Source organism: Cannabis sativa, chromosome X (assembly GCF_029168945.1).
Source record: "Cannabis sativa cultivar Pink pepper isolate KNU-18-1 chromosome X, ASM2916894v1, whole genome shotgun sequence".
Lineage (NCBI taxonomy): Eukaryota > Viridiplantae > Streptophyta > Magnoliopsida > Rosales > Cannabaceae > Cannabis > Cannabis sativa.
In genome coordinates this window covers 47,771,653-47,797,948 of record NC_083610.1, presented here as the reverse complement: position 1 = coordinate 47,797,948, position 26,296 = coordinate 47,771,653, and the positions used below count along the sequence as shown (strand labels likewise).

The window sequence follows — 26,296 nt, the reverse complement described above, 5'->3', positions numbered from 1 at the left end:
TTTTTCAAAATATAATATTCTTGTTTTGTCAAAAAAAAAAATATATATATTTTTGCTGGTATTTATATATAATATATTTGTTTGTTTTTTTTTTTTTTTGGCTATGTTTGGTATTTAAAGATACTGTATATTTTTTAAAAAAAAATAAAGAGGAAAAAAATTTATGGTTGATTAAGAATAAAGATCTCTTTTATTTGTAAATGGACTGTTTCTATGTGTATATTTGTTGTTTGTTATATTTATTCAAATTAATGTAGGCTAAGCAAACTAAGGAATCCAAAAGAATAATACCAAACTTGCTGTGTAGTTTAATCAATCCTTTTTGTTGTTCTTTGGTTCCCTTTTTCTTTTTCTAATAACACCCTTTTTCTTTTTCCTATAGAGTTGAAACTTAACACATTTTGCTATGTGCAAAATAACACGCACAAAAAACACAGAAATATTTAAGTATATATATAGTAGCTTAGGAAGATATAGGCCAAGTGTCAAGCTGTCAACTTGATATGTGGGAATCAAGTCATGCATCAAAACTTACGTTTGAACAGTTATTAGAATGATATGATCATTAACCAAATTCCAAAATCCTAACTTTTATTAAAAAAAGAAAAAAAAAAAAACAACAAGTATCTATTTAAATGTGATAAGAAAATTGTTTATAAGACGTTAACAGGTTCATAATTTAAAAATTATTCCTGTTTTTTAAAATGAAAATAATTTTTAAAAATTAATAAGAGTTGTTTGGCAAATTTTTTTAAAAATTAAATTTTAAAAAATTAAAAAATAGAAAATATTTTCAATTTTTAAAAATAATTTTTTTGTCTAACATATTATATTTTACATTATTCCTCACATATTTGGATCCTAGACTTGGAACCAAACCCGAAGCCAAATCCAGATGGGTTGATGTCATAGTATGGTGTTAAAATATTAATTTTTGTAGTAAGAAAAAATTTAAAATAGTTTTAAAAAATTTGTGTCATACACCATTAAATTTTTAAAATAACAAAAAATTATTTTTTATTCTCACTTTTAAAAATACAATTTTTAATACTGAAAATTGAAAACACATCAAACAAGCTCTAAGGTGTCTAGCATCTCTATGACAAGACCCACATAAAGACGAGATCAGTACTCTTAAAAAAAATTAGAAAAATATATATATACAGGTCCGGTCCTGGGCATAGGCGGGCTAGGCGGGCTAGGCCTGTGCCTAGGGCCCACCCAGCCCAGGGGCCCAAATTTTTTTTTTCTCTTTTAAAATTATACATTTTTTTTACCGATTTTGAAAAATACTACATTTTTTCTAACATAAGGGCTCAAATTTTTTTTTTTCCCTATGACCCACTTTGTTTCAGGGCCGGCCCTGTATATATATTGATTAGTTACAACATATATTTATAATTAAATGTGATCAATATAAATATAATAATAACTTTGGCATGCTATCACATATGTTATAAAGGTGAAGGATTCAAACATATTTTAATTTTGATATTTAGTTTACTTTTTTGCTTCACTTTGTTCTAAGTACGCCACTCATGATATGTGGTAAATTTTTTATATTAAATTATACCAATAATAATAATAATTGGGCATGTGATAAATTCCCAAGGCCGGAAGATCCCCAAGAAAAAAGGGAAGTTGGACTCGTCAAAGCCAATCATTTCAAAATAAGCCATAATAAGCATCGAAGGTTGAGCTGCTCTTGTTATTATTGCCATTGTTTATAATACTCTCTCTCTCTCTCTCATAGTAATAATATAAGGACTCCTCTTTCTAGACGTTTACCGTTTTTTCTTGTTATCTGCTTCTAATAATTTCATCATGGTCATCTTCTAGTTTGATTGTCTGTCTGATCCCTTTCAAAAAAGAAACAAAGAAACAAAAGCAAACTACACAGAACCAAAGACCAAGATCCACTTTATTAACATTCTCATCTCTTCTCTCTCTCTCTCTCTCTCTCCTATATATATATAATACCTGACTGACAGTACTCTCCATATCCCTATCTTTCTTATTCTTCTTATTCTGTTTCATTCATTCCCTAATCATCATTTGTATTTGATCCAATGGAGGTACATATTAATTATTATATCTCTTTCTTTGTTTATCTATTTATACATATAAATTATTGTGTTGAATTTTGACTTACTGTAATATGTAATGATGGTATTTTGTAGAGTGTGGAGTTGAAGGTTGAGATGGTTGGTATACATGAGAAGAGACTCAGGAAGTGCCTTTCCAAATTAAAAGGTAATATAATTAAGAAACCCAAAAACAACTAACCTTATTCATCAATTCAATTTTACATATATGTATACCATATATCAGTTTTTCTATATCTTTATTTAAATTATTAATATAATATTTATAGCTCAATAAATAATATTTGTTAAGAGTAATATTTTTCATCAATTATTACCTCTTAGTTAAATTATTTAGCTATTTTAACTACTCTAATGTGAGTGCTGTTCAATTTTTAAGTAGCATCAAGTAATTGTAAAAGCCTAAATTAAGAAATTATAATTAAGTTTGATTAATTAATTTAAATGAGAATGCAGGAATAGAGAAAGTAGAAGTGGACACAAATAGTCAGAAGGTGGTAGTGACAGGGTACACACACAAGAACAAAGTATTGAAAGCAGTGAGAAGAGGGGGTTTGAAAGCTGATTTCTGGTCTGCCCAAAATGAACTTCTTCAAGCTTATGCTGGAGGTGGAGTTGCCTATTCAACTTTCAGATTCTCCACCTTTAATTTCTTTTAATTATATATTTATATGTATTATTCCTTTTCTTCTTCTTCTTCTTTTCTTTTTTACAGAGGGACTTCAACATATGTAACATGATAATTTTATTTAATTTATACAATGAGAGAGAGAGAATGAACCCCCCCCAAAAAAAAGTGAAGAATCCTAAGTTTTGGCTGATATTTTTCTAGCTTTCTTTTCTTTTACCTTCTTTTAATCATTTCTATACAATAATCATAGCGTAACATATAATAGACTAATAGGTATATATATAAAGTGCACCGTGTTTAGTAATTTTTTATAAGACACCATAATTGGTTAGCAATATTATATTATGTTATATGAGACTCGATACTTAATTACACTAAAAATAATATTACACCAAGAATGATACTAGACCTTTTAGCATTTCTCATATTAGAGGTGTTCGCGGTGTGACTTGTGACCTATTTTTCAAACCAAACAGCGTACGCAATTTTTGTAATTTCTCAATTGCAATTGCAACGCGAGATCTTAAAATTGTAAAAGTCACAATGCAAAAATGCAGTGTGGCTTGGTGTGGTTTGAGCGAATTATATTATTATAATTATCAATTATTATAATAAAAATTCAAAAATCAATCTTATAAAGTTTTAACGCCATTATATGTATACTAATCGTCAACTCATTATATTGAATTGTCTTTAAAAAATTATGTAATATATTACATATATTTGATCATACATTTAAAAAATAAAAAATTATATTGTAAAAAATAGTAATTTTGTAATATATGGTGAGGTACGGTTTTAACCGCAAACCAAACTAAAGTTTAATCAAAATACAAACCACAATCACACCGCAAAGAATTTCGATGTAGTGCGGTGCAGACAGTTTGTGCAGTGTGGGCAATTTGATGAACATGTCAGTCTGATGGTTTTTGTCTCATTTTATTATTTTTTTTTCTAAGAAAAATATAGAGATTATTTCAAAAATACACAAACAACAAAAAAATTACAAAAATACAATTGTATGAAATTTGAAATATTTTTACAATTTTTAAGATTTTATTTATATAAAATACGGTCTTTTAATATATTTTTATGTTGTATTTTTGTTATTTATATATTGTTTGGATGTTATTTTCTTGTTATTTTTATGTGATTATCGTATTACTTTTATGTTATTTTTATAATAATTGTAAAAATATAAGAATAATTATTTAAACGTAAAATAATAATTTTTTTTTATCAAAACTAGTAATTTATGTAAATTTCTTAAAAATATAAGTAATCACGTGTCATAAGTCCAATTATATCTTTCTTTAATAATAATAATAAAATTGTTTTAGAACCAAATCATAATAATAAAAGAACTAATTCAAGCCCTTGAGGAGTCTGACATAGGGAAAGTGCATTCCTCTACTCCTTTCTTAGTTTGAAAATGGGTAAGTTGAAAAATACCTCTTTTATTAATCAATTAACCAAATTTGTCTCTAATTTTATATTTATTTGAAACGTACCTCTTTTTGTATGTATTGTACCCAAAATACCCTGACATAAGAGAGTCACATGGAGAGTATGTTGAAGCGACAGGGGCAAAATTGGTACAATGTTTAAAAAAAGAGGTAAAAATGATAGACATTAAAAAAGAGGGTAAAAATAAAAGAGGACAATATAAAAAAGGTATAGAGTATAATTTCCTCGTTTGAAAATATAGGAATGCATCTCCATCATTTCAATTTCTTTTTCAAAATCTAAGCATTTTTAGGATTAGGAAAATCCTAAATATAATTATGTATATATTCTTAGCAACATTTCAGCTCAATGAAATCCTAAATTGTTCTTTATTTGGGTCCTTAGAATTTAAAATCACCAGTCAAATAATAGGCTCATTTCCAAACATTATTTATAAAAGGGAAATTTGATTTTATATACTTAAAAAATTAAAAAATTTTATTATTAAACCAAAAAGCTAAACCCTAAAAAAACTATACCTTTTTTTTCAAAACTCCAAAAATACTCCCTCACAATTCTCTCTCTGCATCATCTCTCTTTCTCTATCTCACATCCCAACCGCCCACCCTCACCACCACCTCCGACCTCCATCCTCCGACCTCCGACCCTCACCGCCAACCACCCGCACCAACACCCCGACCCAGCCCCACTCTCTCGGACCGCCCAAAAGTCGCACCCCGAAAGCCCACTTCCTCTCTCTGAAATCGCAGAAAAAAAAAAATTGGTCCCAGGTCCGATGGTCGGACCATGGTCCGATGGTCTCAGGCTCACTCCTGTTCAACTTTCGTCTTTCCTTTACCTACACATGGAAGTAGAACTGTGAGTCATATAATACAAACTTGTATCTAGGCGCCCATACACCTATTTACAAGGCTTAACAAATGAGTAAGAACATTCCATACTAGGGTACAGCCACTATACCACATACACTACGTACCTCACCGTACGAGTGTTGGTAGGATTTGTGTCGTACCCTGAGTACCATTGAGTGATATACCACACACACCATGTACTTTCCCGTACTTGTGTTGGTATCATCGTAATGTACTCTTTAACAATATAAACTATACCAATGCACTCTGTACCATAATTGTACAAATGTTGGTAGTGTAATTAACATATAAGTATGCATATGCACTTAATATATACATACACTCGCATATTTATATTACACATTATATATAGTTCTTACCTCCTTTCTAGATTCAAGTGTGTTGGCCGACCTGAACGGAAAGTCTCGTGCTGGATGGATGCCCTAATCACATATTAAAACCGGGTAAATTACATGTTTGAAACCCTAATCTGGGAAACCCGAGTCTACACTCAATGCTCTGTTATACTCTATAGGGATTACATTAACCTAAGAAATAGGGAAACACCCAACTAAGGCACTGAAATGGACGAGAATTGAGAAAACAAGTTTTTTGGGGACCCTGCCAAAACCAGTTAACCGGTTTTACAGTAACCGGTTTTACAGGTACTGGTAAACCGGTTAACCGGTTTATACCACTCCACCCCAAAAAACCTCCAATTCGCTCAACACTTGTCCAATTGCCTCCAAACTTTCCAGAGTACCTAAAAAAGGTATACACAACATAATCCAACCAGTAATTCTCAAAAAAACTCACTGAATTCATATATGTCATTAAAGATCAAAGTTTGGGTTTCAAAGTCCAAACTTGTGCAATTCAATCATAACTCAACAAAACCAATATCCAGAACTTAGAATCAACCCAAAATTAACTCTGAAAACCATTTTTAACACCACTAAACCCTAACAACCCTCATATCACAAAATCACAAACTCAACCAAAGTAAAAGCTTCAAAAATACAAGACTATAGATGTAATGACCGCTCTAGTAATGTGGATTAGTAAAGGCAATTAGCACTAATTTTTATTATTTTATTATTATTTGTGAATTAATTTTAATGTGGACCCCAATATTTAGAAATAAATATTAGAGTTATAATTTCTCAATTTCGGAGATTTTATTAAACTCTAGGGGTATTATTTAGTTTATATGCGAAATATGTTAATTTTGTAATTTTTGCTCGGCGACAACGGAAAATGCGATGGATGGCTAGATTGATCACATGGGTAAGTTTAGAACCCTATTTCATAGTGGGAAATAATTTAGAGAGAATAAATTATCGGGATTGAGCGGGGTTATGGATTTTGACCATTTTACCCCTAGCTTAAGAAATACTTAAGTTATATCTTTAAGGGTATTTAAGTCTTTTTTTTTTATGAATGGTGTAGTGGCTGCCTAGGGAGGTGACAAGTGGCCTTATTTTCAGCAAAGGATTAATCAATCCTTTTTCCAACTTAGAAAATAAAAGAAAAGAAAAGAAATTAGAAGAAACACCTTTCCTCTTGAACACTCTCTCTCTTTCTTTCGGCTGAGACAATCAAGGACCAAAACCAGAATTTTTCCTTCCATTTCTTTGAATTTAAGCTAGGATTCAAGGAGGTTTCATCTAAGGGCATCCATCTAGCACGTGAATTCCGTTCTGTGCCTGGCCAAAGACACTTGAATTCGGAAAACAGGTAAGAACTGTGTATAATGTATGATGTGATTATCTGAATGTGTGTATATGTGTTTATATATGCATGCTTGAATTATGTTAAGCACTACCAACACTTGTATGAAGAAGTTATAGAGTGTATTGGTATAGTGATTATTGTGATTGTGAGTACGATACAGTGATACCAACACAAGCATGGAAAAATGCTAAGGTGTGTGGTACATCACTCAGTGTTACTCAGTGATCGGGATAAACCCTACCAACACTCGTACAGTGAGGTACGATGTGTATGTGGTATAGTGGTTGTACCCTGGTATTGAACGTTCATACTCATCTGTTAAGCTCTGTAAATAGGTGTATGGGCGCCTATTTACAGATCGGAAATTATATGGTATGTTATATGCATTTCTTACTGAGTCTGTTGACTCACAGTTTCTGCTTCTATGTGTAGGTAAAGGAAAGGCGAAGGCTGAACAGGAGTGAACCTGAGCTCGGGTGAGGTTGTACATGTCAAGCGGCGCGACCTGGAGTGTTCGGTCTCGGGACATCTGGGAGTTATATTTTGAAAGTCGTTGTGCGACCTGGAAGTTATGTATTTTGAAATGTAAAGTTTAAACAGTAAATTTTTAAAAGTTTGAAATCGGGATCCCGGGATTTGTAAATATTATATTATATTACAAAGTTTAATATTTAAAGCAAAAGTTTTAATTTGACACGTTTTTAGAGAAATTTCTTTGATTAGCAAAGATTGCACAATAATTGAAAAGCACTGTAGCGTGCCTTAGCATTAGGGCGTTACAATTTTGGTATCAGAGCCGCCAGGTTTGTCTACCGAAGCTTGTTATGACATGTACAATCTGCATCAGAGAAAGCTCGGTTCACGGTTCAGTAAGCCCGTACTTGTTTAGTATTTTAAATAAATATGAATGCGAAAGCATGTTAAGAAGCATATTAGATTTAAATTAAATATATTTCTTTAAAAAGAAAAGAAAGTGTGTTGCCTTTAAGTTATTAAGAGCGGTGTTAATTTTGATCGCTGTTTAACCTGCCTGGCTTATGGATTCGCAGGCTAAGTCCTATTAAATGGACGCCCCGCGAAATACAAGAAGTCAGGGTGGCATGGTTGAGACCGGAGGCGGTCAGGGGAATCCTCAAAATCCTCGTGGTCGCGGCCGTGGCCGTGGCAGAGCTCAGGGTGGTCGCCCTGTAAATCCACCTCAAGCTCCTCCTGATTAGGAGCAAAGATTTGTTGAGATGCAAGATAGAATCCGCCAGCAAGATGAAGAGATCCAAAGGTTGAGGCAGCAGGGTCCTCCTGCCGTGCCTCCTCAAGTGGTTCAGGTTGTTGCAGTTCCTGCGGTGCCAGCAGAACAACCTGTTGTTGGCAACCGTATGGAGTCGTTCTATGAAAGATTCCGGAAACAGGCACCTCCAGTGTTTCTGGGAGGCCCTGATGTGATGAAGGCCGAGCAGTGGCTTTCGATGATCGAGCGTATTCTCAACTTCATGGGAGTGGTTGGAAATGACCGGGTGACCTGCGCCACTTTCCAATTTCAGGAAGATGCTCTCGTGTGGTGGGAGTTGATAACCCTCACTCGGGACGTCACGCTGATGACCTGGGAAGAATTTAAGGAGTTATTTAACTCCAAGTATTACAACGAAGCGGTCCGCAGTGCAAAGCGGAAAGAGTTCACTGATCTAGTTCAGACTGAGGGAATGTCAGTCACTGAATACACGACGAAGTTTGATCGGTTGGCTAAGTTGGCAGCAGGAATTGTGCCCACTGACTTCAGTAAGAAAGAAAAATATTTAGCGGGTTTGAGTGCCAAGATCCGGCATGATCTGGTTATTACCACTACTGAAGCAACCACGTATGCAGATATGGTTGAGAAGGCCTTGAGAGCCGAGGGCGCAGTAAAATTTCTTCAGGAGCCCCGGGTGACTCCGAGTGTTGGTGGAACCCCCACTGTTTCTACTCCTGTTTATGGTAGGGATGGTGGTGACTCCACCACTGAGCAGAAAAGAAAAGTTGTTCCAGCTTCTGGTGGCTCGGGGCAAAGCAAGCGGTTCCGTGGGAACCAAGGTAGAGGAGGACGCCAGGGTTACTCTTATCCTGAGTGTCCAAGGTGCAAGAAACATCATCCGAGAGAATGTAACCGGAAGACATGCTTCCTGTGTGGCATGGTGGGGCAGTTCAAGAAAGATTGCCCCCAGGCAAAGAAAGAGGAGCCGAAAGCTGAGGTGAAACCGGTTCGTGCTCGTGTGTTTGCCATTACCCAAGCCGATGCCGCAGCCGGTCCTTGTTGTGACAGTCGGCTTCCGTCAACAACTTGTTATTTACAGTATTATTTGATTCGGGAGCTACACGTTCATATGTGGCTACAAGAGTGATTGATCTTTTGGGTAGGCCTTGTGATATTTTAGAAAGAGGGTTTGGAACCCTAATGCCTAGCGGGGAATTGGTTATCTCTAATAGGCGCATTAGGTCTATGCCGATTAGGATCGAAGATAGGGAATTGAGTATTGACCTCATAGAATTGAAATTAACTGAGTTTGATATTATACTGGGAATGGATTTTCTATCCAAGTATTCGGCCAGTATAGATTGTAGGCATAAAATGGTGACTTTTCAGCCGGAAGGTGAAGATCCATTTGTTTATGTTGGATCGGTTCAGGGGTCTCGGATCCCGATTATTTCTGTGCTGAGAGCTAAGGATTTACTATGCAATGGTTGTGTAGGATTTCTAGCGGTAGTATTTGACTCGACGGACTGAAACATTTGGGCCTGAGGTAGTCCGGGTGGTGAAAGATTTTCTTGATGTGTTTCCCGAGGAGTTACCGGGATTGCCGCCACAGCGAGAGATTGACTTTGTAATTGATTTGGCACCTGGAGTCGAACCTGTTTCTAAAGCTCCATATAGGATGGCTCCAGCAGAACTCAAGGAGCTTAAGTTACAACTTCAGGGGATGCTGGACATTGGGTTTATTCGACCCAGTGTGTCGCCCTGGGGAGCTCCAGTTCTTTTTGTGAAAAAGAAAGATGGTTCCCTCAGAATGTGTATCGATTATCAGGAACTAAACAAGCTGACGATTAAGAACAAGTACCCGTTGCCCAGGATCGATGATTTGTTCGATCAGCTTCAGGGAAAGACAGTGTTTTCGAAGATTGATTTACGGTCTGGTTATCATCAACTCAGAATTCGGGAGGAGGACATACCGAAGACTGCTTTTAGAACCAGATATGGGCACTATGAGTTTCTGGTAATGTCGTTCGGATTGACTAATGCTCCTGCGGCCTTTATGGATCTCATGAATAGGGTATTCAAGGATTTCCTCGATAACTGTGTTATAGTGTTTATCGATGACATTCTTATATACTCTCAGTCAGAAGAGGAGCACGAGCATCATCTTCGAATGGTGTTACAGCGACTTAGGGATCACAAGCTGTATGCCAAGTTCAAAAAGTGTGAATTCTGGTTGTCCGAGGTGTCCTTTCTGGGTCATATTGTTGGGAAGAATGGAATAATGGTTGATCCAAACAAGGTGGAATCAGTGAAGAATTGGCCGAGACCCAAGTCTGTGACAGAAGTTCGAAGTTTTCTCGGGTTAGCAGGGTATTATCGACGTTTCGTCGAAGGATTTTCTAAACTTTCTATGCCCCTAACCGAATTGACCAAGAAAAATCAGAGATTTGTGTGGTCAGATAAGTGTGAGTCAAGCTTTCAGGAGTTGAAGCAACGTTTGATAACAGCTCCGGTGTTAGCTTTGCCATCAGATCAAGAGAAATTCGTTGTTTATTGTGATGCATCCGGACGAGTGCAGGATGTGTTCTGATGCAAGCTGATAGAGTCATAGCTTATGCCTCTCGTCAACTGAAGGATTATGAGCAGCGTTACCCAACTCATGATTTAGAGCTCGCTGCTGTGGTTTTTGCTTTAAAGATTTGGCGACATTATCTTTACGGTGAAAAGTGTGAGATTTACACTGATCATAAGAGTGTTAAATACTTTTTCACCCAGAAAGATTTGAATATGAGGCAGAGAAGGTGGTTGGAGTTAGTTAAGGACTACGATTGTGAAATACTGTATCACCCCGGGAAAGCCAATGTTGTGGCCGATGCTCTAAGCAGAAGAGGTCCCGATCAAGTGTGTACTACGATTATGATAGCTCCTCAACTAGCCTCGGAAATGGTTAGTGCCAGAATTGAATTCGTGGTCGGGAAATTACATAATTTAACACTCCAATCTGATCTATTGGAGAGAATCAGAAAGGCACAACTGGAAGATCCTGAACTAGTTAAAGTTCGAGACGAAGTAGTGGCTGGTCGGCCTAGAGGCTTTTCAGTCTCGAGCAGTGGAATGTTGTTATATAAAGCTCGAGTTTGTGTTCCTAGTGTTGATGAGCTTAAGAAAGAAATACTGGATGAAGCTCACACTACGCCTTATTCGTTGCATCCGGGAACCACCAAGATGTATCAGGATTTGAAACCCTACTTCTGGTGGTATGGGATGAAAAGAGATGTGGTGGACTATGTGTCCAAGTGTTTAACCTGCCAGCAGATTAAGGCTGAACATCAGAGGTCGGCAGGGTTATTGCAACCTTTAGTCCTTCCAGAATGGAAGTGGGAGGACATCGCAATGGACTTTGTAACTGGTTTACCTAGAACTACAGGGATGTATGATTCTGTATGGGTCATTGTGGATAGATTTACAAAGTCGGCTCACTTTCTACCAGTGAAAGTTACCTATTCAGTGGATCAGTATGCTGAATTGTATGTGAAGGAGATAGTTCGTCTCCATGGAGCCCCTAAATCTATTGTATCAGATAGGGATCCAAAGTTCACATCGAAGTTTTGGGTGAGTCTTCAGAAGGCTATGGGTACCAAGTTAAAGTTTAGTACAGCCTTTCACCCTCAGACTGATGGTCAGTCGGAAAGAACTATCCAGATTTTAGAAGACCTACTGCGAGCCTGTGTCATGGACTTTGAGGGTTCATGGAGTAAGTACTTGCCTTTAATTGAATTCTCCTACAACAACAGCTACCAAAGTACAATAAGGATGGCTCCCTATGAGATGTTATATGGTAGAAAATGTCGTTCTCCTATTCATTGGGACGAGACAGGAGAAAGGAAGTACCTGGGTCCAGAGTTGGTGCAAAAGACCAATGAAGCTATTGATAAGATCAAGGCTCGGATGCTTGCTTCTCAAAGCAGGCAGAAAAGTTATGCTGATCCGAAGCGCAGAGATGTTACATTTCAGGCAGGGGAAAATGTTTTCCTGCGGGTTTCACCAATGAAGGGTATTAGGCGCTTCGAGAAGAAGGGTAAGTTAAGCCCTAGGTTCATTGGGCCATTTCAAATACTCGAGAAGGTCGGGCAGGTAGCGTATCGGCTAGCCTTACCACCAGCATTATCAGCTGTTCATGACGTATTTCACATCTCTATGTTAAGGAAATACGTGTCAGACCCGACTCATGTCTTGAGTTATGAAGCCCTTGAACTACAACCAGACTTATCCTATGAAGAGCAACCTGTTCAGATTTTGGATAGAAAAGAAAAAGTTCTTCGCAACAAGACTATTGCACTGGTTAAGGTGCTCTGGAGGAACAGTAAGGTGGAAGAAGCCACCTGGGAATTGGAGTCAGATATGAGGACTCAGCATCCAGAGCTATTCAGGTTAGATTTCGGGGACGAAATCCTATTAACGGGGGGATAATTGTAATGACCGCTCTAGTAATGTGGATTAGTAAAGGCAATTAGCACTAATTTTTATTATTTTATTATTATTTGTGAATTAATTTTAATGTGGACCCCAATATTTAGAAATAAATATTAGAGTTATAATTTCTCAATTTCGGAGATTTTATTAAACTCTAGGGGTATTATTTAGTTTATATGCGAAATATGTTAATTTTGTAATTTTTGCTCGGCGACAACGGAAAATGCGATGGATGGCTAGATTGATCACATGGGTAAGTTTAGAACCCTATTTCATAGTGGGAAATAATTTAGAGAGAATAAATTATCGGGATTGAGCGGGGTTATGGATTTTGACCATTTTACTCCTAGCTTAAGAAATACTTAAGTTATATCTTTAAGGGTATTTAAGTCTTTTTTTTTTATGAATGGTGTAGTGGCTGCCTAGGGAGGTGACAAGTGGCCTTATTTTCAGCAAAGGATTAATTAATCCTTTTTCCAACTTAGAAAATAAAAGAAAAGAAAAGAAATTAGAAGAAACACCTTTCCTCTTGAACACTCTCTCTCTTTCTTTCGGCTGAGACAATCAAGGACCAAAACCAGAATTTTTCCTTCCATTTCTTTGAATTTAAGCTAGGATTCAAGGAGGTTTCATCTAAGGGCATCCATCTAGCACGTGAATTCCGTTCAGGTCGGCCAGCACACTTGAATTCGGAAAACAGGTAAGAACTGTGTATAATGTATGATGTGATTATCTGAATGTGTGTATATGTGTTTATATATGCATGCTTGAATTATGTTAAGCACTACCAACACTTGTATGAAGAAGTTATAGAGTGTATTGGTATAGTGATTATTGTGATTGTGAGTACGATACAGTGATACCAACACAAGCATGGAAAAATGCTAAGGTGTGTGGTACATCACTCAGTGTTACTCAGTGATCGGGATAAACCCTACCAACACTCGTACAGTGAGGTACGATGTGTATGTGGTATAGTGGTTGTACCCTGGTATTGAACGTTCATACTCATCTGTTAAGCTCTGTAAATAGGTGTATGGGCGCCTATTTACAGGTCGGAAATTATATGGTATGTTATATGCATTTCTTACTGAGTCTGTTGACTCACAGTTTCTGCTTCTATGTGTAGGTAAAGGAAAGGCGAAGGCTGAACAGGAGTGAACCTGAGCTCGGGTGAGGTTGTACATGTCAAGCGGCGCGACCTGGAGTGTTCGGTCTCGGGACATCTGGGAGTTATATTTTGAAAGTCGTTGTGCGACCTGGAAGTTATGTATTTTGAAATGTAAAGTTTAAACAGTAAATTTTTAAAAGTTTGAAATCGGGATCCCGGGATTTGTAAATATTATATTATATTACAAAGTTTAATATTTAAAGCAAAAGTTTTAATTTGACACGTTTTTAGAGAAATTTCTTTGATTAGCAAAGATTGCACAATAATTGAAAAAGCACTGTAGCGTGCCTTAGCATTAGGGCGTTACAATAGATTCTAGGGTTACCTTAGCTCCAAGAACTCTTGAATTCCTAGATGAATTCCAGAAAAATAATGATGAAAAGCTTGGTTTCTGTTGACTGAGGTTTTCGGCAACCAATATAATAATAATATTTAAGAAAGTTGTAAGAAGTTAATGCACGAGATTTTTACGTGGTTGGGGCATTAATTGTTGGAAATTATTTTACCAGGATCTAGATTTACTAACAAGTATGTTTGATTAACACCCTAATATGAATTCTAAAACAATGAAAATAAACACATATAAAGTTAAGAAAACCTTACAGTGGGTGCAGCGGAATAATATGACTCCTTCCATTCAGATCTCTAGTCCTTGATTCCTTTCTGTAGCAGAGCATAATCAAGATCTGAATCTGGATCTTCTTTTCTCCTTCTTTGATGCAGAATTTCCATAGTCTTACATACTATGATTGAGATACCACTTGATGTGTGTGGGCACTACTCATCACCCAAAGGAATTTCGAAAAAACAGAGAAGAAAAGAGAGAGAGTGGCGACTTGCCAGTGTTTGAGAAAATAAACAGTAAAGTGTCTGTCAAACCTGAAGCCTTTACCTTCTATTTATAGAATACCACATAGGGTTAAAGTTGAATTATTTGGCATATAAAAATGAAAAATAAAATGAGAAATAGAAGCTTAGGTGGCCGGCCATACATAGAGGAAACAAGCCTTCCACTTTTCCAACTTTCCTATTTCATCATTTCTAGTTTCCCATTTTCTCAAAGATTGCCAATTCTCTCTTTCAACTACATAAATGTCAAATCTAATTATTTAATAACTATAATTAATTATTAAATAATATATTGTCATTTATTTTATTTATTAATAAAAACTAATCAAAGTTTCCCAATTAATAAATATACCCTTTAAACTCTCTATTTACTGTTTTACCCTTGCTTAGTGAAAATTCATAAAGTAGACATAGTCTAACTTTTAGAATTATAATTTAATTAAAATCAATTAACTGAGTCTTACAAGCAGTATGGTCTCAACTAGTATGGGGACCATGGGTCTATATAACCGAGCTTCCAATAATTCGAACCGAATTTACCAAGTAAATTCCCTAACTTATTAATTCCTCATTGAATCCACACTTAGAACTTGGAATTGCACTCTCAGTCATATAGAACGCTCTATATGTTCCATGATATAGACACGTCATTATCCATTGTTATAACCCTAATGTGATTAATGATCCTCTATATAGATGATTTACATTGAAAAGACACTACTGTTACCGCTACACCTTCAATGTATTTTATCCTTAAAACACTTAACCCTGTATAATTTCAGCTAAGTGAAATGAGATCTCCACCATTTATTTTCGTTTGGTTAAGCTCGAAGGAAATCATCCTTTACTTTCTATTCGCCAGATAGAAGCTATAGATTCCATATTTATGTTAGCGCTCCCACTCAATTGCACTACCGTGTTCCCAAAATATACGTATCACCCTGACCCAAAAGTAGGCTTAACTAACAAATCAAAGAACACGGATAACACTCTTGAGATTGAACCTAACCATATCAGGATTAAGATCATTTGATCTAGGATCAACGGGTGATATTGAATTGAATAGATATTACGGTAAGTTTTAATATATCTAATCAAAGTTCAATATCGGTCCCTTCCGATGTATACTCCATACATCCGATACTGGTAAACTTTGCCAATGTCCTGGAAAGGACATAACACTTTTCCAAGGTGTAAGAATACCTATCGCTGATTATACCATGTCAGTCTAAATCCAGTGTTCTGACAAATCAGGGAATAAACTTTTGAACATATAATTAAGATTATATTCCACTGTGCTGACAACACTATGATCTTGTCATATAGGCATAAAATATGTGGTTCTATCTTTTGATGACTTAAGTTACATCAAAGAGTTCTTAGAATAGTGCAAGTGGATTCTGGTCACAAAATACTAAACTCATACAGTTTGAATCCATTGATAGAAAATGGTTATGAAACACTTGTGAAAGTGTAACTGTATAATTAGTAACTCTTTCTTGGACCACCAATACTAATCTAACTCTATGATTTGCCCATACAAGTAGGAGATTTCTAAGATTGAGGATTTATATCATTTTGGGATAGAATTTCGGAAATATAATCATATGCGTCATTTAATTTCTTAAGAGAAAATATGGAATGACTTTATATGATTTATAGACCATTCATCCAATGATATGTCATTAAGCTGATTCGAAATGAATGAGCTAAGAGGAATTAGGATAATTTCGTTTTAAATAAGAATCCAACGATGCTCCGATTAGCGAGAGTCAAAGTAATCTTATTTATTCAATCTTCTTGTTTCATATTGTAAAATACTAGTCTAAGGTGTCATCAATTGATGAACAACTAGATGTTGCATATACAATATTTATCTTTCGAGATCTAACACTATTATGTTAGTCTAATGGTGAAAATCCATTAGGGATTTACCTCATTAGAAAAACAAGCAAAGTTAGACCAACAATGAAGATTCGAAATTAAACTACAATTTAATAACAGAAAATAACATGGTTCAATACAAATTCATACACAATTCAGAAATTATGAAGCATATAGCAAGTAGGAATGACAAGTGAAAATACTAAAACATACAATCCTAAATAATTTCCAAGGTTTTCAATAAACTGATATCAGTGTCCCGTTTAGGCGAGAGTCAAAGCTACCATTCATTGAATAGAGTTGTCAGCTCATCTAAAATGATCAACATTCTAGCAACCTTTTATTCGATCAAGATTGGAATCCGCGTTGTCCCGTTTAGGCGAGAGTTAAGGCTATTCTATCTTATGAGCTTCCACCATTGTTTCACATTCTTGCAAGTCTTATACAGTCGCCACCATTAGGGTGATCAAAACTATATAAAAAAACTTACAAGATTACTTATCTTTCGAGATTAAACGGTGCGAAATTGCTAATGAACGTTCCTCCATTAGGGAGGATTACTCACTAAAACAATAGCTATGTAAAACCAACAATGGAGATCGAATATCCTAATAATAATAAAGCTCATTATTTAATGAAGGGTTGTATTTTCTTCTAATATTTATTTTAATCAATTTATTTTAAATATATATTTATTTAATTAGAATTTCCAATTTAGAATAAAATATTCTAAATATAAATTTTAATCTAATATTTATAAATTATACTTAGATGGATATAAAAATAACGTGAATTATTTCCATCTTAGTAATAATTTCCATAAATATTTAGAAAATTATTCAATTTAAGTTGTTTCAAAATTAATTTAAATTAATTTACAACTCAAATTTAATTTTCTATAAATATATATTGCATTTCAAAAAATGAAGTGTATAAGAATACTACTTTCGAAAATGCTTTAAAATAAAATAAAAATAAATCCTGGGAAATAACTCTAATTTTATGTTGCCCCAAAATTAATAAAAATTAATCTTCAACAAAAATATAATTTTCCTATTTAATTAAATATCTGAGAAAAAATTCAAATATTTAAGTATCATGATTAAAAATCAAATTAAATATTAATTTTCTATTTAATTAAATACACTAGAAAAATACTTCAAGCAAAACAGATAATAACTATCTAGACTTTCATAAACTAATTAATTCAATTTCTAATTATAATATATTTTAGTTCATTTATTTTAATTAATCATTAAATGAAAAAAATCATTGATTTAATTTGGTCCAAAATTAAAATAAATAATTTTCAACTTTAATCTATTTTTCAAATAAAATTCGAAATTTCTACATTAAAGAAATGTAATTTCGAAATTTTGGGAAATGATTAATAAAATAAAATAAAATATATTTTGAAAATTATTCAAACTTAAGTTATTCTGAATTAAGATTCCAAACTTAAAATAATTTTCAATTTTAATTAAATAACAATATTTAAGTATCAAGATGAAAATCAACTTAGATATTAAAATTTTAATTTAATTAAATGTATTAAATTCAAGAAATAAATAATTAAGTATAGAGGAAACTTGATTATTAATTCTAGTTTAATACTAGGAAAATATATTAAACTTAGATTGTACCAAAATTAATTATGAGACAATTAATTTCACAATCAATGATATTTTCCCATTTAATATTAGAAATAATAATTAGTACTAGAAATAACTATCTAGAATATATATCATTAACTAAGTATTTTTCTAAAATTAACTTTAAAATATTAAAATGAAAAATAAATTTTATATATTTTAAAAGTTAATTATGTTCCTAATTCAATTTTAATTAGGTTAGACTAATATAATTAACCTAATACAATTATTTAAATAAGGCAAATGGGTCTTCACAATTGGGGTAGTTCATGTGAGGGGGATCTGGGTTCAGTATGTCGTACCCACTTCTATTGGCCCCCAACTCTCACACAAGGCCCAAAAGAGAGGAATTTAACATTTAAATAAATAATTGTTATTCATTGAATAAGCCCAAATCTAATTGGACCTAAATAAATTTACTTATGTCAAAATTTATTTTAGCAACCTAGTCCATTTACTTAGTAAAAACTTAAATGGGCTTCCTATATGCATCTAAGCTCAAAAGCAAACATATAGGCTCACACAGGTCAAATGATTTGGATGAGCCCTATCATGTTACTAGGTTTACACATATGAAAGAAGTACAAAATTTACCTGTTACAAATTACTTATAAGATCTATCGTCAATTGGACTATGATTAAAATCAGATCATTGGATCTGTCAACAAGTTAATCATAGCAATTTAGATCAGATAAATAATAGGTTTGTAAAAAATAATTTGAATAAACAATATTAATAAACAAACATTGTCCATGTAACAGATGTGAAATAAGATATTAATATAATTAAATTATTATTCTTAAACTAAACAAATAAAGGAAACTAATTTTAAAATATCTAGGTTTATTTGAATCAAATTAAATTAAATATCTAATAAGATCAATGATTTGAAAGGAAAGAATCTTCAATATCACTTTTAGATCTTATAATTTAATAAAATAAACAAATTTTAAAATAGATTTGGTTAGATAATTATTATTTTAGGAATAAAATAATAAATGAATAATAATTACCATAATTATATGTCAAAATATCTCAAATTAAGCAATATTCAAATCTCTACAAAATATCTATGTTATTTAAATATTTAAGATATAATTTATTAATTTCTAATAAGGAAAAAAATGATATACATAGAAAAAATATCATTTTTAAACTTATAATTTATAAATAATTAAATATTTAACAAAATAACAAATTTTAAATTTGAAAACATTGTGGTAAGTATATCTATAAAAATATCTATGTTAATTTCAAATTTATTAATTATTTAATTTATCATATAAGATAATTTTAATATAATATTTTAAATAAAAAGACAAAGTTATCTTTTAATTTAAAATATCTTAAATATCAAGATATCTAATCTTATAATTAAATAACAAATAAATATTAAAGAAGTTAACAAATTTTTAAATCTGACCATAATAGGAAATATTTAAAATTGGAAAAATTCCAAAATAGAAATATTTAAAAATTGGAAAAATTCTAAATTGAAAATATTTAAAATTGGAAACATTTCAATTTAGAAATATTTAAAAAAGGAAAAATGAATTTTTGGGAAAAAATCCCAAAAAATCGCACTTTTGGGACTGCTGACAGCAAGGCTGCACGAGGAGCCGAAAATAGGCTGCATGCAGGGCCTTACGCGCGCGGACAGGAGGGCTCACGCCGAGAAAGCTCGACGCCTGCAGGGTGCCTGACCGAGAAAACTCGGTCAGCTGCAGGGTGCATCTGGGCGAGATGCAGGGTGACACGGGCGTGTCACGCGCGCGCGATTGAGCACCCATGCATACCCGAAATCCCAATTTTCCAAAATTCATAACTTTTTCAATTTTTATCGGAATCGAGTTCCATAAAAAACAAAATTGCTTAATTTTTCACAAGGAATCCAAATAAAATATTTTTAAAAATCGAAAAAAATATTTTTCATGGAAAAAAGGTAAGTGTACAACATCAACATTCATCAAACAACACATAAACCAACATGAAGCCATCCAAATCAACACAAAAACATATCAATCATCGTTTTAATTCATATTACATGAAAGTAAATCATTACCATGGGTCTGATACCAGTTGTTGGAAATTATTTTACCAAGATCTAGATTTACTAACAAGTATGTTTGATTAACACCCTAATATGAATTCTAAAACAATGAAAATAAACACATATAAAGTTAAGAAAACCTTACAGTGGGTGCAGCGGAATAATATGACTCCTTCCATTCAGATCTCTAGCCCTTGATTCCTTTCTGTAGCAGAGCATAATCAAGATCTGAATCTGGATCTTCTTTTCTCCTTCTTTGATGCAGAATTTCCATAGTCTTACATACTATGATTGAGATACCACTTGATGTGTGTGGGCACTACTCATCACTCAAAGGAATTTCGAAAAAACAGAGAAGAAAAGAGAGAGAGTGGCGGCTTGCCAGTGTTTGAGAAAATAAACAGTAAAGTGTCTATCAAACCTAAAGCTTTTACCTTCTATTTATAGAATACCACATAGGGTTAAAGTTGAATTATTTGGCATATAAAAATGAAAAATAAAATGAGAAATAGAAGCTTAGGTGGCCGGCCATACATAGAGGAAACAAGCCTTCCACTTTTCCAACTTTCCTATTTCATCATTTCTAGTTTCCTATTTTCTCAAAGATTGTCAATTCTCTCTTTCAACTACATAAATGTCAAATCTAATTATTTAATAACTATAATTAATTATTAAATAATATATTGTCATTTATTTTATTTATTAATAAAAACTAATCAAAGTTTCCCAATTAATAAATATACCCTTTAAACTCTTTATTTACTGTTTTACCCTTGCTTAGTGAAAATTCATAAAGTAGACATAGTCTAACTTTTAGAATTATAATTTAATTAAAATCAATTAACTGAGTCTTACAAGCAGTATGGTCTCAACTAGTATGGGGACCATGGGTCTATATAACCGAGCTTCCAATAAGTCGAACCGAATTTACCAAGTAAATTCCCTAACTTATTAATTCCTCATTGAATCCACACTTAGAACTTGGATTTGCACTCTCAGTCATATAGAACGCTCTATATGTTCCATGATATAGACACGTCATTAGTTATCCATTGTTATAACCCTAATGTGATAAATGATCCTCTATATAGATGATTTACATTGAAAAGGCACTACTGTTACCGCTACACCTTCAATGTATTTTATCCTTAAAACACTTAACCCTGTATAAATGATATTTCAGCTAAGTGAAATGAGATCTCCACCATTTATTTTTGTTTGGTTAAGCTCGTATGAAATCATCCTTTACTTTCTATTCGCCAGATAGAAGCTATAGATTCCATATTTATGTTAGCGCTCCCACTCAATTGCACTACCGTGTTCCCAAAATGTACGTATCACCCTGACCCAAAAGTAGGCTTAACTAACAAATCAAAGAACAAGGATAACACTCTTGAGATTGAACCTAACCATATCAGGATTAAGATCATTTGATCTAGGATCAATGGGTGATATTGAATTGAATAGATATTACGGTAGGTTTTAATATATCTAATCAAAGTTTAATATCGGTCCCTTCCGATGTATACTCCATACATCCGATACTGGTAAAATTTGCCAATGTCCTGGAAAGGACATAACACTTTTCCAAGGTGTAAGAATACCTATCACTGATTATACCATGTCAGTCTAAATCCAGTGTTCTAACAAATCAGGGAATAAACTTTTGAACATATAATTAAGATTATATTCCACTGTGCTGACAACACTATAATCTTTAACAAATTCATATGTTCTGGACTTAAAAAGAATTCATACATTATATACATATAATCATGAAATAAATCATGTGAACCATGCAACATAAAATGTTATTTCTGATCTTTATTAATAAGTAAATCTGATTATATTGAAATGAGTTTTATTTAGGGCATAAAACCCAACATTAATGAACCTTAGTCCACGAGCCTTTGTTATTTATGAGAGTATTTATTACAGAGAATGTTCTTGGTGGTTTTTCTCTCTAGTTCTTATGAAACCCAGAATTCTCGACCCCTGCCTTAATGAGTTTGGGGGATATTTATAGTATTTTTGTAGGGTGATCCCCAGAACCGAGGTACATGTCTTTCTGTATTATTTAGTAAAGCCACACATTCCCAACGAGTACATCATAGGAAATGCATGGTCTAATCCCTAGGCTTTTTAGGGGTTAGATGGATGTAATCCATTATCCCTTCTTGACTGATGTGATTTTTCATAAAGTAGCCATCACTATGCTCATTAATCATAGCGTAATAGCTGCAGAAGGGGGTTTACGCCATCATACTTTAATACTTATGGCAGTTTCCATACGCCTTCTCCCATGCGACATTAAATGCGAGGTGACTGTTCAGATAGGATTTGACACCTCTTGGAGGTGCTTCATTATAGCCTTGCCCTCCGGGAGTATGTGAAACCCTCATGCCTTCTCCAGGAGGCATGTTAAATGCTGATCCTTTTGATTAAGGAGACTTAGTCGAGTCATCTCAAAATCTTGCTTCTTCAATCTACGTGTCACAGTCTGGTTGGTCCACGTATTTTGGACAAAATAAAGGGCAACAATTTACCCCCAAGCCTTGTTTGGTAGAAAGTAAATGAGGCTTGCTTAGGTGCCTCTGGTTGTCTTATTAACTTCCTAGCACGTGCCCTGGGCGCGTGGGGATGCATTTATTACCATCATTACTGCAGTTATTCGCTTTTTGTAGGAAACGATTCGTTTCCTATCCATTTAATGATACGGCGCATTAAATTGGTGTCAGTCGAGTACTCAAACGTTTCCTACCGCCTTGATGAACGCTTGTCCCAACCGTCAGATCTGTAGAATGCGAATCGATTGCTATTCTGACCGTACGATGATGGTCGATCACAGCTGTCTCACACCTGTTCTGGCCTATAAAAGCCAGCCTTCTCATTTCATTTGGTTACTTTCACCATTTTACCACATTTTCTCAGAGCTTTCACAGAGAGAAAAAATTTCAGACACCATAGATTACCTGCTTCTTTTCCTTCGTCGTTGCCAGTCTTCCCTTCACCGGCGATCAACACCAACCCCCAGTCTTCAAACTTCATGTAATTTCTCAGGACACTTTACACTCGCTTACTGTTCGTTTGTATTGCATGTTTGGAATTTCTGGGGAATGATTTTGCCTGAGTTTGCTGTACAATGCATAAATTCTCTCTTTTTTGCGCTTTGGTTGTTTATTTTTACTTCGTTTTCTTTTAGGAATCACCTTTTTCTATCGTAATAACGCCTTTAGGGCTTAGATTGGTTCGTGCTTTCTCAGCTTTGTCTTCTTTCCCTTTTTCTCTTTCTTTTTGCAATGTCACTGCCTTTGGGATTTCTGCACCCGATGCTTGCCAGGGAAAGTCTCTTGGGGTTTCCTTATTTGGCAAGCATCAGGAGGGGGCCTCTTTCCAGCGGTTAGGGGACCCCCATTCCCTTTTTAAACATTAGGGTTTAGTTTGGGGCCTAACTGCTGGATTTTCTTAATTTTTTTTTTCAGAACCAACATTCTGCTTCTACGTCCGGGTATTAAACCCTAGGCTATTAAACCACTCATGTTAGGTTAATAACCCTAACCCCAGTTACTAAACTTTCATGTATATCATTCACAATGTAAGCGCCACTGCACATACTCTACGTGCTAATCACTGTCTTACCTGTTGTCCAGCAATAGAAAGAGATTCCGAATCCCCGGGTGCTCCTGATCAGGTGCCGGTAATCCTAGTCACACAAATCTAGGATATTTCACACTTAGGGTTAAACCCTGGTACCATACTCATAAAATTTAATCATGGCATTTAAAATTCAGATAATCATACAAAGCTCGGAACGAGCTTTCCAACGATATAAAGAACTCCCAAATCGAAGTTCGGAATCAAAAGTTATGCATTTTCAAAGTTTCAACACAAACTGCCCAAAAATCACGAGGGCGGGCCGCGGCATGCCCAAACCATGCCGCGGCACCTGGGACAAAACCCAGGTTCCACCAAGAGGGGCGGGCCACGGCATGCTCCAGAGCATGTCGCGGCGTCTGGGTTCCAAACCCAGATTCCAGCAGCCAGAACACGAAAACTCAGCAAGAACTCCAATCTTTTCACTTCAAATTCACAACCAAACTTCAAAATTAACAAGTAAGGTTGCTAGCAAACAGCAAGGAGTTAAAATCCATGTTTCAAACACTAAATCCCAACAATAAACTCACACTTACAGCTTGTACAAAACACAAGAATTCATGCCTTAAACTAGCTATACACAAGCTCAAGAACTTGAGCTATAAATCCTTCAAACACAACTAATTTCCAGCAATCATATATCAAAATAACATAAATTTCAAGTTAGAAAAATAACCTAGAGTCACAATCCAAGCTCACAAACATGAATCCCAATCAAACCATGAAATTTCTCACTTAATTCATCAAAATTACCACAACATCTAAGAACATGCAACCTATCATCATCATCATCATATTCATACTTTCAATCAAAGAATTCAGCAAGAAATTACCAATAAATCTTACATAAACTCAGCAAGAAGTTACCTAAACTCCAAGCTCAAGAACCCACAACTCAAAGCTTCAATCAACAACCAATCTTCAAGCAATTCTTCAACAATTCAAGTTGAAAAATCAAAAGGGTTAAATGGGAGAGAGGGGTTTGGGTTTGAGAGAAAACACCCAGAAAATTAATTATCAATTCCCTCAAAAATCACTTTTTCCAAACTTAATAATTAGAGGTCAAATGACCAAAATCCCTTAGGGCCCAAAACACACATATTCTCCCACTCGAGGGTAATTTTGTCATTTCATACTCAATTTATTCCCAAATAAATTTCAGATTATCACTCATAAAATAAAATGCCAATTAAATCAATCTAATTTGTATTTCGGGCGAACCATTCCCGGTTGTGACTATACCGCGCCAACCTGTTAGAACACACCTGAAAAGACAATATAGGCATACTATATAATAATATAATTCTATTAAGCACGTAATTAAATTAATTTCATCAATTTACCCTTCTCGGGTCATAATTACCAAAATGCCCCTAGCTCACCAACGGGGTCTTAACATATTAAAATTCATATAATTTCACATATATTGAACTATATAGTAATATAATTTCTCAATTATTCATAATTATTTAATTAGGGTTTTTCTAATCCTTTTCTTAATTCCAGGGTATTACACATTATTATCATTGGGAGGTCCCGACAATGTGGCAGAGAAGGAACATATGCTTGATCTGACGATAAACTAAGTGTTAGGTTCCCTAACTAAGCTTGGTTGAGTATAGGGGTCGAAAAATATTATTGCTCCTGCGATGAACTCCCAAATATCCCAAAATCAACAAAATTTGAGCCGAGCAGAGGAGACTCCGATGGGATTCTATATAAGAAGTCATTTCTTGTTGCAGACCAGACTGGTGTTGCTGCTATAGAGAAGGCTGGTGTTGTTGCTGCGAAGAAGGCTGGAATTGTTGATGCGGAGAAGGCTAGAATTGTTGCTGCGAAGAAGGTTGGTGTTGATGTTGTGGAGGAGCGACATAACTCTAAGAAGACGAACTACCAGGAGATTACGGCTGACCATACATTTGAATAAAATTTTCAAACCGTGAGTTATATAAATTGGCACTTTGTTCAAGAGTCAAACTACTCCCTATTGTGTCACATATAGTTGTAAACATATCTACCACAGTATTAAACATTTCATTAGGGGCGGAGGAGGCGCAATTAACTAACTTTGACTGTATGATTTTATTCCTTTGCCTTTGACCCTATAATCCACGCATCTTTGATAGTCAAATCTTTTGCCAAGAACTTTTCTAAGTACGTCGAATTAATAACTAGTATCAAATTCAGTACCAGATGTATCGCTCTGTGATTGTCTTTCAAGTCGTTTCTTATTAAGCTCCTTACCCAGTTCATCCAATTTAAATAAATATTATTATAATATATAATTAATATAATGTTTAAATTTTAATAATACAATATTTTACATACTTACAAAATTTTCTACAGCGACTTTGTTGACAAATAAAATTTAATATTTTTCTTTATAAAATATTATATACTAAATTATACTATTTTTTTTTTACTATTTTCATTGTACTAAATATTTTAAAATTTTATTATAAAAAAAATTATAATATTACTTAAATTTTAACAACATAACATTTGATTTTTAACATAACAAAAAAAAATATATATAAATCAAATCCAAT

At 34.1% G+C, this 26,296-nt stretch overlaps 1 protein-coding gene across 1 annotated transcript; it reads left to right on the top strand.

Moving 5' to 3' along the window:
* The first annotated feature begins 1,081 nt into the window (after window positions 1–1,081).
* LOC115702472 (heavy metal-associated isoprenylated plant protein 28) lies at window positions 1,082–3,260 on the top strand. The gene is made up of 3 exons (XM_030629917.2): window positions 1,082–2,075; window positions 2,181–2,253; window positions 2,562–3,260. Exons 1-3 carry the CDS (start codon window positions 2,070–2,072, stop codon window positions 2,762–2,764), a joined length of 282 nt encoding a protein of 93 aa, XP_030485777.1. The 5' UTR covers window positions 1,082–2,069; the 3' UTR covers window positions 2,765–3,260.
* Window positions 3,261–26,296: the final 23,036 nt, after the last annotated feature.

Excerpts from the sequence above, each read along its gene's own strand:
- LOC115702472 (XM_030629917.2), top strand. Across the intron at positions 2,254-2,561 it reads GTGCCTTTCCAAATTAAAAG|GAATAGAGAAAGTAGAAGTG; the intron begins GTAATATAATTA and ends ATGAGAATGCAG.